General features: G+C 41.3%; 1 protein-coding gene across 1 annotated transcript; it reads right to left on the bottom strand.

Moving 5' to 3' along the window:
- Positions 1 to 765: 765 nt before the first annotated feature.
- Positions 766 to 15,677, bottom strand: LOC138589526 (polycystin-1-like protein 2). Its single transcript, XM_069659856.1, is given in 42 exon segments — positions 766 to 1,175; positions 1,287 to 1,418; positions 1,506 to 1,607; positions 1,689 to 1,899; positions 2,207 to 2,367; positions 2,453 to 2,580; positions 2,665 to 2,798; positions 2,949 to 3,279; positions 3,355 to 3,540; positions 3,629 to 3,769; positions 3,857 to 3,953; positions 4,085 to 4,557; positions 5,353 to 5,572; positions 5,659 to 5,888; positions 5,984 to 6,183; positions 6,294 to 6,440; positions 6,531 to 6,709; positions 6,830 to 6,931; positions 7,025 to 7,261; positions 7,264 to 7,529; positions 8,053 to 8,278; positions 8,361 to 8,489; positions 8,819 to 8,939; positions 9,022 to 9,146; positions 9,239 to 9,385; positions 9,774 to 9,911; positions 10,021 to 10,200; positions 10,283 to 10,425; positions 10,733 to 10,960; positions 11,063 to 11,204; positions 11,283 to 11,394; positions 11,548 to 11,746; positions 12,254 to 12,395; positions 12,485 to 12,612; positions 12,699 to 13,109; positions 13,198 to 13,427; positions 13,515 to 13,662; positions 13,904 to 14,014; positions 14,309 to 14,497; positions 14,579 to 14,737; positions 14,833 to 14,838; positions 15,356 to 15,677. Coding segments are annotated over 42 exon segments (7,557 nt in total). The 3' UTR covers positions 766 to 1,031.
- Positions 15,678 to 16,520: the final 843 nt, after the last annotated feature.

The following is a 16,520-nucleotide window of genomic DNA, read 5'->3' as shown; positions in this document are numbered from 1 at the left end:
GTTCAACTTTGACTTGATTTTATTCAGTAATTTGTTTTTTATTTATAGATTTAACTGTGTTTTGGGCTGTAAGAATGTGAATTAATATTTGCACTTATCAATTGATAACAGGATTAACATTTCAAAATGAACAATAAGTTCTTCACATCATGAAAGTAAACTGAAATAGGAAGGCTTATAAGAACTCTTTATATGCTTTGTGCAAAGATGATGTGTTCTTAACATGTTTAACAGGATTTTAAGGACACCTGGCTGTACATATCAAAAACCTACTTATGTTTATGGTTCACAGATCTCTAGATCTTATTACTTATTACTATTTATTTTGACTATTAACAAATGATATCTTCTTCAATGTGATAACATCCAGAGGTGGTTGCATTTTAGGCCTTAAGAACAGAAGCATTGTTATTACTTTGGCCAATTATTGCATTGTGTGCTACTGTATATTGCACTGTATATTACCTTAACCTAAAGTCTCACACTTAGAGGACATGACAGTACTTCTTCAAACTAATTTGTGAGGACTTAATAATAACTGTATCAATATGGTTACTATGTTACTGTCTCCTACTGGACATGGCTGACAAATATAATCTGACAGCCATTGGAAATGACATATAACACATGAAGAGCATTGTTATAATCAGATTAATGAGACTGATGCTAACACTAAGGTGTCACCAGTATTCATCATACTTATTTTATGGAATAAAATAAACAATTATGAACATTGTACAAGATTTAGCCACAGATACACACATTTATTTGCTAAATAAAATTAACTGCAGCCTAAATACAGCACATCAATACATTTGGGATGATCCTCATCCCTATTTTCTCTCAGTATTTTTAGCTTTTCCTACGATAGCACAATTTGCAGCAGTTAAGAGAAATGCTAATAACTTATAGACTTGCAAGGGCTTGTATTCAGTAAAAAGCAACAACACTTTGGTCGGAATAAATGAAGCAAGCTATGGCAAACAAAAAATGAAGCAAAGAAGAATATTTCAACCGTCATGAATATTCCCCTAAGAAATAGTTGAAAGTCCATTAATTGAAGCAGATGACAGTAGCGTCTCAGTTTGGCCCTCGCCACCTTTCTTACATTTGACTCCAAACAAACTGCAGATTTTCATCAGCATCAGGTCCACAATCTCTTCCTCTTCAGATGGCTGAAAGAATGAGTAACAATGAGTACCATAAAGGTTGTTTCCACTGAAGATCTCACCTCTCCCACAACAAATGTACAACAAGGCATTTCAGACTCAGCGTGGGAGAGTTACCTTGTGATGTATCTGCTCTTGAGTGAATGCCAGCAAGATGACAGAGATAAAGAGGTTCAGCACCACAAAGGTCATGAACACAATGCAGGAGCCGATGAGGAAAGCACCAAGCACTGGATTGTAATTCAGAACCTGTAAGATCAGAAGGAAGACTTACACTGTGAGAAAGGACAACCATTGTTTTCTGCTGCGGTTCAGTTATAAGGGTCTCTTACAAACCTCCTCGTAGTTAAAGATGCCAAGCTGCAGGCTGACCATGGTCAGTGCAGCATCCAGCAGAGTCCGATAGGAGTACAGCTTCCACCCATACATCAGATTAGACTGAAAAGTATAAAGTGTTAATACCAATCTTGTGAATGTTTTCTATTACTATGTTGACGTTGAGTGTGGGAAACTGCTCACAGCGATGGAGTAGGCCAAGAACATGATGGTCATGACCACCAGGAAGCCTGAAATATCAGTCCAGGCTCGCTGCAGCGTGGCTGTGATCATGTGCAGCTTTGGGTTCAGTCTCAGCAGGTGCCACAGTTTGACTGTGGCTAACAGCACCAAGAAGGCAATCAGATACCCCAGCACTGCATCGGCCTTGGCTGTCTCATGGAAACTGGCGTATCTGGACACAGAGTATTGGAGGACAAAGCCTTGTTTTAATATCAATCATCAATCATCTGTTGAAAAAGGTTTTGAAAGGACTGAGAAAATAAAGGTTGAGCTAGAAATGCTTTCCGATGAAATCTGTTCAAATTTAATTAATCAACAATTTAACTTTGTTTGAAAATACTCAAAGGACACTATGTGTGTATTTCTCTAATTCATTAATGTGTTTATTTTTGTGCTAATATTTATTGGATCAGAATAAAAAAAGTTATTTTATTATCCAGTGTTGAAAAAAATATGTACTGTACTGCAGAGATACTCACTGATCTTTGTTGTTCTGGTAGTACTCCACATCCCGCTTTCCCAGTAAAGTCCTTTTGATAAAAACAGACAACGCGCTCCAGCTGAGAATGATGATCGATAGCTCTAGCAGGTTCCACTTACTCTTAAAATAAGCCCATCTCTGCTGCTTCATCAGCTTTCCCTGTTAGGGGGAGAGGACTGTGTGTGAGATGTTCTGGGGAGAAACTTAATTGTACTACTAATAATTAGATATATAATGAACAAACCTGGACAAACATGTAATGGAAGATGAAGAGGAAGTAGATGACTTCAGAGGCCATGACAAAGATGTGAAGGCCGCCGGTCGACTGGTAAAGACGCACGTTCTGAAGCTCACAGCAAAACTGGAAAGCTCCTGGAAGAAACACAAAGCGACAAAGCTCAAACCTGATAGCTTCAACAGGTGTCGGTGCAGCTGAAGATGTACTACTCACTGTACCTATGGCTGTGGTCTCCAGCATGAGTGTGACAATGCAGAAGAGGTTGACGTTGGCGTTGTACACAGTGAACTCCACAAAGATGGCCTGGGTGTAGATATCAAACCAGGTGTTGTCATAAAGGTACTGAAGGGTTCTACAAAGAAAAAATAAAAACATAATTCAATGATATCATTAGTAAATGTTTTACCTTAAAACTGTGCCAACTGTGTGGTTGGTGTTCTCATTTTCATCCCTGTGTGCAGCAGTTACTTTCGTAGGGTTCTTTATGCATTACAATGCCTACCTGCTGGAATTCAATAAATCTGGCCCCAGATCCACCACAAACCCTCCTCCTCTGTAGAGCCTCACGCTGCCCCATATGGGTAAGGCCCTCAGTTTACCCTGGGACTGGTATGTCCACGGGCTGTGAGGGTTCAGTGTGGTGTTATCATCCCCAACGCGACTCCAGCCTGGACTGTAGGAGCCCATGTCTTCCAGCTCCCATGAGTAGGGAGCGTGACAGTCCCGCGTAGGCTGCTGCATGGAGGGGGGCACATCGCAGGAGTTTTTTTGCACCCTCGCCTGGCGAATGCGAGCGTTACCCACCAGCTTGGAGTTTCCATCTGTGATGAATCCTGTAAAGAAAAATTGTCAATATTTTGCATTAAATTTGTCATTCTTTGTTGTGAATAATCACACCGCACACTGACCTGGGTACTCTCCAAACAGGCTGCTCAGCAGAGTCGTGTTTGCCCAGTCGAACACATCCTGAATACTCATCGTGTCTGAGATCCCTTTGCTGAAGCTCTGTCGAATGTGTTGTGTCAGAAAGTAAGCGTTGGGGTCCCTCTGACCGTACGCCACGAGCAGCAGCATCCACATAAACCCCATGTAGGCTAAGTCACAAACAAAAATCTTATGTTAGCATCTCAAACTGTGTTAAATTGCTTCCAAACTTAGCTTGTACCAAAGCGATTCTCCTACTTAGGATCTCCCTTATGAGGGCGAAGACTTTCTGCTCTTTAATCATGTTGTTCCTTATCCTCTCGATGTCAGTGGGAGGAGGTGGCTGGTAGAAACTGCATGTGCTGTCTCTTCTGGTTGCTCGCACCGCGTCTGGATCATCTGAGAAAGGGATATTGAACTGATATGATTTGTTTTTTTTAACACAAAACCACACGACAATAAAGGAAACTGAGAGAAAAAACGTACCTGTGTTTCTCAAAGTGTCGTCTATCTGAGGCTCTCCGTACTCCTCCTGGTCAACTTTCTTTAGAACGAGAGCAAAGAAAGCCGCAAAACCAAGAACCTGTGACAGAAGAAAATCAGACTTTTATATGACAGGACGTCATAATAATCAATGTTTTAAAAATACAATGCATATTTGAAGGCACTGGAAAGCCTCTCTGCACAGCTGCAGTTACTATTAACTGTGATCACCTTCAGAGGTTGTGTGATAAAGAGACTCTCGAAGAAGGAGACCAACATGGAGATAAGCCAGCTTATGGAGCGTTCTTTCCCGTATGTCAGACCGTACATCATAGTGAAGTATCCCGACACTCCGCTGGTTGCAATCACAAGTATCCAGCCGACAAACACAAACCACCACGGCAGCCCTCCCTGACAGCACTTCTTCCTGGAGTCTCCGTTGATGCTCTCTTCTGGACTGGCACTGCGGTCGAGCTGTTCTCCGTCCAGGCTGGACGAGGGGAGGTGGTACTCCAGGAGACCCTTCATGCCCTGAACCTGCTGCACGGCCCGGTTGAAGCTGTCTGGGTTTGGAAACCGAGCAGGTCCCAGCAAACACAGCTCCTTCTCAACATGACGCAGCTGCCTGTACAGGTACCTGCTGTTGGTGCTCTTCTTCTGCGCTTCATCTGAGGTCTTCTCAGGGCTGCTGCACACACTGTCTTCTGTCCACGAGAAATCAGTCAGTTAGGAAGTGAAATGGATTGTCCTGACATTATAACAAAAGAATAGACCGTTAAACTCAAAGTCCTTATTCAGGACTTCTATAAGAGGAAGAAAAAGATTTCTTCTTCATATTCAGAGGAATTCCCTTTTATTACATTTTCTTTGGGGTTGATGCCTTTTTTATTCCGTCTCTCAGTTTGCAAATTGTTAGAAACGTAAATTCTATGTAGAAGAGGATTTGTCCTATGACTTGATTCAATCTTGGATTTCGCTAATAAAAATAAAAACACTTATTTCACATTTTTATGATAAAAGAAGTAATAAAATAAACAGTCATTCACAAGAGGAAAAAGCAGCTGAAGAGAAACAAATTCTGCTACAGGAAATTCAATCCTAAGCAGACAGAAATAATTTACAAAACAGTATACTATTCAGAGATATTAATACATTTACTGTTCAATTTGTATGTATTTTATTTACACTGTATTTAATAGATATTATATTATATAATTGACTTATTTTATTTGTCTTATATAGGTAAATAGACTGTACTTATATAGCGCCTTTCTAGTCTTGGCTTTTACACTACATGTCACATTCACCCTTTCACACTCACATTCACACACTGATAGCAAACGGACACTTCGACATGTGACTGTAGCCGTCAGGGATCGAACCCCCAACCTTCCAATTGAGAGACGACCGACTACCACTGAGCCACAGCCGCCCCAAGTCCCGTCCTCCAATAAAAGAGGGGATATAAAGAGAATTGTAAAAGATATGCTGCGGTTTACCTTGTAGATTAACTGCACCTAAGCTGAGGATCATCGAGCGATCACTCTTGGCTGCCTCACTGTAGAAGTCTCCAGCAGCCGCCCGGTTCTGCTGTCTGATGATGTCCTCCACCAGAGACAGCAGAGTGTTGATGTCCACCTGCTGACCAGGCCGGAGCTGCAGCTCAGGCAGCGGACTCTTCATGGCCTTTGAGAGAGACTGAGCAATCCTCTTTATGTCCTAATGAAGGAAACCACATGAAGCACTTTGGACAATTAGAATAAAGATGCTTTTATCATTTTCAAATCACTGATTTGTTTGCTCACTTTGATCACAGTGTCCGGTGTGATGTCCTTCAGCTCTTTCTGAGGCGAAGACGTCTGTGAGGGAGACACTCGGCCAGTCTTCGCCTGTTTGGACGCGTCAGTTTTGGCGCTCGTCTTCTCTCGCGGACGTGTGTTTCTGAAGATGCTCACAATAAGGAGATTGATGGGAAACATGATGATTGAACTTTGAATTCCAATCATAACCTGTTGCCAGGTGAACTCGATGTGACCTGGAAAGCAAATCAAGTTTAAAATGAAGTGATTAAAGGACATTCATGTTGTTGGAAGAGTATTGAAAACTTTGAAAGCTATTTCTTTTTCCTACCCAGGTCCATGGTCTGCTCAGAGGGGTCTGTGGGGATGCCCCAAAACATGATGCTGGTCAGCATAGTGCACAGCAGCAGAGAAAAACAGCAGGACACCCGCTGCACACGTGTGAAAGTGCTGCAAGGAGGCCGACTGATGACAGAGAACCAGATGTGGCCGTCACGGAAATCTTTGGCCGTCTTCATGAAGAACAGGTTACTGAAAAGTATTGAGCAAAAGGAAATTATGATTCAAGAGAAATTAAACATCCACAATGATCGAGAAGCTTCTTGGTAATGTGTTTTAACCAGCACCATTACTGCTCTTACCTAAACCTCTTCAAATCCATCTCTGTGGCTACAGGGAAGACCTTGTCAAGAGTGCACTCTCCGACATCTACAGCCAGCCAGGAGTTACACAGGAAGTGCCATTTCTGACCACTCTCCAGATCCTGCACCATCACTTTGTTCACATACCTGCATTTAAGATCGATCATTTCAGTCAATGCAAACTTCTCTTTGTACTTCTCAGATCTTTGGTTACACATCTTGACCTCTAACCCCTACCATGCAGGGTGTGCTCCCGAGTTGTCGTGCCACAGCCTGATGCTCTGCAGATCTCCCAGGGAGAAGTGTGTGGTCATCAGAAACATGTCTGTCCCACCCCTCTCAAACACCGGCTTCTCAGAGTCTGTCAGGTGGTGGGGCTCGCTTTCTCCCTCTGTACCCTGCAGAGTTATAGCCACCTGAAACAAAAAAAGATCAGTCAAGATGGGCAGACTGTGTCAGAATCATAAATAATGTGTAACAGAAGCAGCAGGTTTTCTTTCAGAGGGTCCCTTTAAACTATAACATGCAGGACTGACCTGAGAGGAGGTGGATGCACCATGCCGATGTCCTGTGCTTAAATTCAGCATATAACGATACTCAGCCAAGGGGTCATTATCCTCAAGCACTGTTATCTTGACCTACAAGTGATTGTGAAGACACCTTGTTCAGAGATTTCTTTTAAAAACTGGTGAATTCAAAGACAGAAGGTAACTGTAACAACAAAGAATAACCTTGGCTGAGTCCTGGATGTCTTTCCTGCGCGCCCACACAACCACCAGAAGATACGCAAGAAAGATGGCCCCCACAAAACACACCACCACTGGATTGTTTGTGAACGTAGCAAAAAGTTCTGCAGTGCGTGACACGTCCACCAGGTTGGGCATGACAAAGAAAGAGCTGCCAAAGAAAGTTAAGTGGTTACAGAGGCACTGAGTGACCAAAGGTGTAGTGAGGGGCCCGACCTGTAGAGGGGAAAAAAACAAACGTCACGGTTTTTAAGGATGTATTAATACAACCTCTGTGGATATGTGTTTTGTTAACTAACCCTGCAGCCATCTTCACTCCAAGTAGACTCAGTTTCATTCCAGTATTTGCACTGGGCAGCAATGGAAACAACAGTGACTGTAGCATTGATGGATTTGACGCCTGGCTCTACAACGGGCTTCATGACCAGGTAGTGCACTCCAACATCTCCTGTTCTGTCTTTAGGACTCAGCAACCAGGTATACTTCTCCTCTGTGTTAGAATCAGAGAGATGTTCTTAAGCACACTTACATGTATGTATCCAGCACATTCTCCTACAGCATGTACCTTCTATGAATATGATACTTTCACACATTCACTTGGCAGTTAATAGCCACACACTGATTGATCTCCAGGGATAAGATCTTTAATTATTTGGTAATAGTTAATGTGTATGGGTGCTGTAATCACTACTTTATGTACTTGTTGTGTTTTTGCAGTATTTTTGTTACATTAATGGCAAACACATAGATTGAAATGCAGACTATTGTACATAATTTAACCCCAAAAATTGCATGACATTGGAAGGAAAATGTGTAAGAAAAATAGTATAAGTTCATCAATATACATGATGTGTGAGACAAAACACTTTTGTCTGACGAGCTGGGAGATGATTCATAACTGGAGAACCAGCGAACAGTGATATATTATCCACTCTACCCTGAGTACAGTCAAAATGTGGCTTTCAACTACAATATGAACACAACTTGAAGTAAATCTGTTCGTTTAATGTTACCTTCTTTGGTATTCTCTAGTGGGAGCTGAGTCTTAGCTACATAATTCTCATCATTTGGATAATCTTTATATCCCAATAATAGCACGAAGGAAATGTCTTCAGACGGCTCCATTTTCAGCACCAGTGTTACATCCGGCGAGGGCACGTCAATTATTAATGTGCTGAAATTGGCAAGGTCCAGGACCGTGCTGTTCTCCTGCCCGACGTCAAGCCTCGGTAAGAGAATCTGATGAGCCAGAACAGACATTATTCTGAGCAGTTTTCTGACTTTATTGATAGTTAAGTAGGTTTTTTTCTTACAGTATTACCTCTATCTCTTCAGGTAGGTTTTCTACAGGAATGACAGAGCCGTTCAGTCTGGTGAGGGAGACGGATCCTACAGTTCCTGTGATGTTGTCCTCCTTCCAAGAATACGGATTGGTCTCGAAACTCATCATCTAGAATGACAATAAGTAGTTGTAGATGATGTCAGATTTCAAGAAACGTTTCCAATTTGATGCTTCCCTTCTTATTCTATTGAGCATTATCAAAATAACACGTATGGACCAAAGACAGTGCAAGAAGTAAAGAAAAGCGGCATATTTGTAACTAATCCACATAAACACATCATTATTTATGAGAAATAATCTAGTTTGTCAGGAATTATGGATGTTCAACAAAAGGGAAAATGTATGTTAGGCTTGAAAAGAGCTTAATATAAGCATGTTTAAATTCACTGTAAATATTGTAATGTTTATATCACCATTTCCCTGTACTGTCCACTTACTCTGACATCCACTGGCTCATCAGGAGAGACGATATGAGCAGGCAGCATTGGGAAGGAAAATCTGGAGGAGCTGTTCTTCTGGACATTTATATCCTGCATTTGCATCATTCCTGGAGACAACCTGCAGGAAGCAGAGTCAGCATTATCTCATGTGCAAACCCTTGTTTGTTCCTGAGTGAAAGTTTGTGTCAGTCATCTTATACCTGTTGACATACACGCTGATGTGCCCAGAATCAATGATGGCAGGCTCTCCATCCAGCTTTTTATTATTCAGCAAAGCACTTTGAACATTGTTTATTCCAGTAAGAAGAAAATCTGAGACTTTTTTCTGGGGAAAATATATTACATCTTGTTTAGTAACGACCACAGAGAGTGAAGGAAAAACTGATATTTGGTAACTTTGGTAAGTTCTGTGCTCACATTTGATGAAACATTCAAAATATGACTCGCTGCTTCGACTATTGGTGTAGCTGCTTGCACAACTTCTCCATTATCATCGTTGTCCTGATTAAGACTGATAGTGTTGAGGGAGGAGCTGAGGTCTACCAACAATGAGCCTGCTTCCTCCTGGATAGGAAATAAAGCAAGATAGGAGATCAAGACTTTTCAAAGAACTGATAAACATGTATTTGACTAGAAGCAACAATGACTGACTAGAGGCTGTAGGTGGAGACATGCTTTTTGCTGCATGTTGCACTAATTGAGGAGTTAAAATGTTACAAAATCGTATTATTATTAAGTTATTTGTGACATTATTTCAGACTAAGGCCACCATGTAAAAAACATATCACTTATAGGTACAGTAATTTACACTTACTGGCGTTGCCATACTTTAAATGTTACAGATATAAGTCTCTGTAAAAGACATGACTCTCTCTACACCTAAATTGTTCATTTGACTGAACAATATGTTATTTTTCAACATTTTTTTTGGTACTGATCTACTGGTCTGTACTTGTGAAGCAGGACTGAGCTCGTCTGGGCGCTGGGTGAGTCCAGCCACAGCTCTGGCCGTCACTTGCACTTCCTGGGTCGTATTGCTGGGTGAGTCCAGCAGAACTGTGGTCATCTTGGTTAACATTTTCCCTCTGAGCTGGAAGAAAAGAAGGCGCTGATTAAGAACACAGCTACAATACAAGTTCTGAGCCTCACAACACTAATATGATAGTCCTAAAGTTTCTACCTCAATCATATTCTGTTACCTTTCTCCTTGCATCCTTCTGTTCTTGTGCATGCTCTGTGTTCAGCATGTCAGAAACTGAAGTGAATATTTGTCCCAGGGCCTCACCAGAGAGCAAACCCTGCTGCTCCAACTGACTCACAGAGTCCTCCACCGCAGATTGGAGAGCCTCCACTGAGGAGCTGGAGCTGCTTTTCCGTACCTTGAGAATCATGAAAAGTCACAGTTAGTTAAACAATTGACTGTTTCTCCACTTTGTTTCTCTAAACAGGTAGATGACAAACCTGAGTGGAGACAGTTGTGATGGTTTTCTCGCGTTCATTTTGCACGGTCACCACGACAGACAAACTGTAATTGTGGTTTTTATCTCCGAGAGGCAGGAAGACAGATTTCATCTCATTTGCATTACTGCAGCGCAGATGTTTGCCTTAAAGACAAAAGAGACAATTTGGTGGTCCTGCTGTAACAGATTTATCTGTATACAGGTTGCTAAATGACCAGAGCATTCAAATGAATCATGCACTCATTTTCAGAGCAATACTTCTTCTTTCAAATGGCAGTAGGCTTTCTCTTTTAAGAAGATGAAAGTGAAAATAGCATTCCAGTGTCAAACACTGAGCAAAAATAACATCATTTCAAACTCAACTGATTGATCTGCCTGTTTGTTTACAACAGATATACAATCCTCCAGCTCTCCTCTCTTGCTTGCTTTCGTCATTGTTTCAGAGTCTCACCTGTGTCTGTTTTGAAGCAATAAAAGCAGCCCTTTGAGCAGAAAGAACTTGTTTGGCAAGTAATGTCAAAAGCATCGAGAACTGTTCCTGACGATGGAGAGATGCTACATGAGGGGGGGCTGGGGTCAGCAGGTGTATCAGTTGTTGCTCCTGAGATTGCAGGTGGCTCGGTTGGCTCGGGACCTGGTACTGGAAGAATGTACTTGGCAAAACCTGGCTCTGTCTTGCCTGTAAAAGAGAAACATTTTATGTTTTGTAAATCAATTTATCAGCTTGTTTAAAAGTCAGAAGTCGGAAGAAAAGAAAGTAAAATGTTTTGAACAAACTTACCATACACAATCACACTGATGTTCTGTGAAGTGTCCCTGGAAATCTTAAGATGTTTGTTATGTACCACATATTCTGTATTGCCATCCTGTTTCTCAATAGGCGGCCTTCTTCCCGCTTTGGAGGCACATTTTGTGAGGCCATCCTGAAAAAAGATCAGTTAGTAACTGTTTAACACATTAATGTGTTAAATGCTACAGTTTAAGTCCTGCTCCTGACTTACCCTCAAGGGTTCGGGGTCCTCAATAAACCAAACTACGTCCGGGCAGGTTGTCCCACAGCTCAGTCTTAGCTTTACATGGTCGTTCACATTTATTGAAGCGCAATTGTCACAACTGCAGGAATAAAAGTGATTATATAACTACTACTATAATTTGATTTCCTGTTTGCTTTATAGCAGAGTTTCTCTACGTGTATGTTGCTTCTAATTCAAATATGAAATTGTCTTTCTGTTAGTTGAGCATTTATTGTAAATGGTCCATTTTTACCTGATGGTGACGTCTCTGAATTCATTCGGAGCAACAGTGATGCACGTTGAAGCTGAGGCAAGGTCAACCCAATTCCTGAACCAGGTCGGTCTCCTCACAGTTAAAACATATTTGACTACATCAAAAGCATTTGGAAGGCAATCTGTTTCAATAACATGACTTTCTTCCTTTGTTTTGTTTCCGCATTTGCAATCTCCTCCTGTACAGAAAGAGGCAGAGCAGGAACTTAAATAAGCACTTCAACAATAAAGAGATTACAGCGCTGCTTTAAGGTCTGACACCAGTACAACTGAAACTAAAGAGAAAGTAAGACACTGCTATATTGGACTGCTCATCTGGCCTGATCATCCAGACAGCATGAGACCAAACTATCATTATTGTTAACAGCTGAGGGGACTAAAATGGTAGCGAGCTGAAAGAGTTAAAGACACACTTGTTGACAAATGATCCAAAACCTGGGTACTATTAAACACATGTATAGAAGCAGCTGAATAGCCCAGTTAATCATGTTCAATGTACAATTCATAATATGATCCTTAATATGATCAAAATCAGGATAACACTTAAAACAAAATGAAAATATTCTGAATGTCCCAAAGGTAATCGTTTTCGACTGTCACCCCCTGTAATTACATTTTATTAAAAATGTATAATAACCAACTCCCTTCGAAGACTCAGTGGACTATGAACTAATTGTTTTACTTACTACATTTCCATTCAAACGCGAGTCCCTTGTTGGGTAATGATTCAGTTCCTGTTACACTCAGTGTGACGCTCTGAGTGTCGTCAACCACAGTGTCTGGAGTGGCAATTATTTTCAAGTCATCAGAATCCTCCACAGTCGTATTCTGTAGATTAAAACAAAGTCTTTGTGTGGTAAGAAAAGCAAGCTAACACCTGTATATATTTAAACATTAATGTTAAATCTTTTACATACTTTGTCCCCATGTTCATCTGGTGAACCGTCAGAGTAATTCTGGCAAGCCTGAAGTATGTTCTCCAGGTCCACGTCCACATCAGCAGCAGAAAGAGCATTAGTGGCTCGTACATTTACCTTCAACAATCCTTCAGACAAAGAGTTTGTAATAAGTATTATTGAGCACATGTCACAGTTGACTGTTGTCATTTATTTTACAGAAAAACTGAAGTACCTTGAAGAGGGCTGGAGAATGTAAAAGCCTGTGAGCTAGCATTGAGCATGTCCCTGGTTTCAGAAAGTGTGTCCCTGGCTCCAGTCAGAGTGAAGAGCAGCTCCACGGGGGCTCCTCGCTCCAACGAAACAACAATGATGAGCTCAGTAGAGTCTGGGCACTCGTCTGTGTCTGCCATCACGGAGGCCTGCAGGCCTTCAATGGGCTCCAGCAGACACAGCTCCAGGTGGGAGGACACTGTGTGGGCTGTGACCTTGTTTGAGGCAGTAAGAGTCAGGTTGTGGCAGCCGTGTCCAAGCTTTTCCACCACACTAATACTCAGTGTAACGTTGTGGGGTTTGACTCCCCTGTCCACTGACCGGTTTGCAACCACATGCTCTTCATGTTGAATTGTGTAGGAAACATTTGAACCTATTTGCAGAAAAAAAGGGAATTTTATTATTTTTTTGACAGGCGCTTTTTGGAAACATTTGTTCCGTGCAGTTTTAGACCCACTCACCTGACTCTACAACAACCTGGATTCGAACAGGCCTGCCATGAAGCATGTTGCATTTACTGCCACCTGTTGACATATTCCCGCTATAGCACTTAATGATACCAAACTCTCCAATAGGCTCCTGAATGGTGATGGCTTTCTGGGCTGTGACGTGCCAGTCACTGGTGGTGCACTCCACTCCAACTGTGAAAACACCAGGCCGACTGTATTTATGCATCACATTGCTCTCCATCCTGTGAGACAGGAAAAACAAAAGCTTGAATGAAGTTAATGAATGAATGTATCTATCCATCTATCACTGAATTCAAAGTCCTGCTCACTCCTCTGGGCTGTATGGATCGATAATGTGGCCATCTCCAGCATTCACAGTGCACGTGAGGTTTCCCTGAAAGGGATGAAGGAGCCACTTCACAGTGAAGGTGACATCATCAGAGACAGCCGCCAGCTTGCTCATCAACAAGTTGAGTCCTGAGGGAGAACACCACTGTTGTTTCTCATGGAAACACTGCTTCAGGATTTTCAAATCCTAAAATAACTATATTTATATATATATATATATATATATATATATACATATAATTAAACAATAAATATATGTACTGTATATGGCCAAAGATGTAATGTTTGATTTGATCTACAGTACTATTTCAGAGAGAAAAAGTCTATGTATGTTTATAATAGAAGTAAAAGGATAGATTGTATATCTGACCATGTTTGCAGTGGTACTCTACAGACAGGTAACTCCCCAGCACAGGACATGGTTCACCAACTGTGCTCACATCCACTGGAGCTTGGCAAGCCTGCAGTCCATGGCAGTGGGCTGGATGACATTAATCAAGAAAAAGATTGTAGATTATCTGGATTATTTCAAATGAACAGATTGTGAGAGAGGCCTAAACATTTTTAGAAGGTTTAAAAACTGATGATACTGATAGATTTTCCTTTTACTAAATTTAAAGCTAAGCTCAGCTAATCAATTCAGCTTCAAGAGAAGTTTAATCATTTTGTCTGCTTTCAAAGAGCAATAGTGTGTTTTTTTAATTTGACACAAAGCATGAAACCCAAACATAATTTGTGGTGATTTTATCTGACACTTTTATATAATTGACAGTACCTGATACAGATTCTGTCACATCCATCCAGCTGCACTCCTCCTGGGAGGATGTGGGCGGAGCTGCAAGTTTGGATTTGCAGTAGTGAATTGTTTTTCGACCGTAGAAGCTGTCGTCTATCTCTATCACTTGACCAGAACCACATTGCAGTGTTGCATTTTGGCCATCACATGCAATAGATTTCCCAGATTCTGAAAAAAACAACAATTAAATGAGGGGAGCAGGCTAAACATATGATAATGTTATTTGGTGATTAATTAAGTGTCTTATACCAAACTGGCAAATGAAGTTAAGTTCCTGACTACAGTTCCCTGTGGCTTCCCACTGGAAGCCTGAATGTCTCAGGATGTGTCCACAGGCTGCTTGTGCATCCGGCAAGTTCACCCAGTTACTATAGCTGACATCTGAGCCATCAAGCCATGCAAGGGAACCTGGGAATGGACAAAAACATTACACCATTTAATTTCTAGTTTAAAATATGCTAATGCAGGCAAAGCTGTTACCACAAAAGATGTAACAGTAGGACAAGGATCTGCATCTTTTCTTTGCTGGTAGGGGTATTGTTAGAGTGTAATTAAGGTATCATAAAACAACAACGCAATAGATTAAGCTGCTGAAAGGGTGACTGGACAATAAAGACTCTGTGAAGGGTAAAAAACACACATCTATAAATCAGCCCACTTGACAGCAAGCCTATTGAAAAGTTTAAATGAATCTGTAATAAATATCTGTCAATGCACCAGCTGCTTGAAAGAGATATCCAGAAGTGCCAATCTTCTAACAAATGTCGGTAAACCATCATGTTGCACATCTATACAATGGACATGAAAGCTGCCTACTGAGAAAGCAGTTAAAGTAATCTTTATGTCTGATTTTGTTTAGTGTTAGTTAAGAATGTTTGTTGTTGCTGTTTAAAATGCAGCTTAAAGCAGTACTTTAAAAATTAGTTAGTGATATTGTAGTTCACATAAACTTGCTATAAATCTATAAAAAGCCATGATAAGTAATGCAGTGTCTCCTCTGGTTCACTTGTCCCTGTGCTCTCTCACCCTCAGTAGCAGCAGAGTCGAGTGTGAGGTTTGGAGCTGCAGGTGCCAGCCCGAGCCACCAGTCCTTCTCCTGCTCCAGGTGCTTCTGAAGAAACTGCTGAATTTCATCATTCAGGATAAAGGCTAGGTGTCCTCCGCCTCGCTCACACCATCCCTGGGCACTGAGGAAGGATCGCTGTAGACCCTTAAACTCGTAGCAAGAGCCATCAAAACCCTCCTGGTTTTCTGGACAGGGGAGAGCCTCTGCATCCTTCTCAGCATAACAAACCCAGCTGAGGGAGAGAACCAACAGAGTCAGTGTGGGGAGAGTGTGTTTTCCCATGTCTGCAAATGTTCAGACTCTGTGCTAACATCAGGTCTTTAAAGGGTACTGACGTCAGCAACTATGACACCAGTCAGCTCTTTAGGATATATTCTGACTTTAGCATGGCCTCCTTGATGGCTGTCCAGCTTTGTGTTGTGCCCATAATTTTGTGCGCAAACAAAGCTGAGTCCTATTGTGAAAAGACACTAAAGCCCACTGTCAACAGCCACTAATTGCTCCTCTGCCTTTATTTATGCAGGGGTCCACGGTCTGTAGAGAGAGATAAGCTTCTCATTCAGACCATTCGTCCATGAAAATGTCAATCTTAACTTTAAAAGGAGGCTTTGACTGTCCTGTTGGCCTGTTGTCGTATAGACTGATATACAAGACTGAACTAGAAAACATTCAAGTTAGAGTGGTTAACTCCTAACGCTCAAAATAATTTGTTAACATGTAATTTCAATGATTCTACTGTAAAGAAACAAAGAAAAGACCTTCCACCTGGATATTCTTAGTAGTATAGTATATTTATGCCTTCTCTAGGGCACTGGTTCAGGCATTTTTCACAAAAGACATTTTGATGTATTAGTACTAAAAAAAATATAGCTGCCTGAGCTTGCTGTTTTAGCAGACTTTCTGCCACACCGCCATGTTTTACTTGGACTCATGAGCAGTAAAGGGAAATTATTAATGTTACTAGTAAAACATGTGCTTTCACCAATATTAGATCAAGGATCTGTCTCAGGATCTGTCTCTTCCATATCTTTATGTACTGTCAGTGTCACCATTAGACCCCGTATAAAATTAAGAAATCATAATTTTTGTAAATTATTAGCTCTTTGCTCAGAAAAACTATAGTAA

The sequence above is a fragment of the Semicossyphus pulcher genome, unplaced genomic scaffold, assembly GCF_022749685.1.
Source record: "Semicossyphus pulcher isolate SPU_LCO1_2020_fin unplaced genomic scaffold, fSemPul1.0.p SCAF_1, whole genome shotgun sequence".
NCBI lineage: Eukaryota > Metazoa > Chordata > Actinopteri > Labriformes > Labridae > Semicossyphus > Semicossyphus pulcher.
The sequence above is the reverse complement of the archived record's forward strand: the minus strand, read 5'-3'. Positions and strand labels throughout refer to the sequence as shown.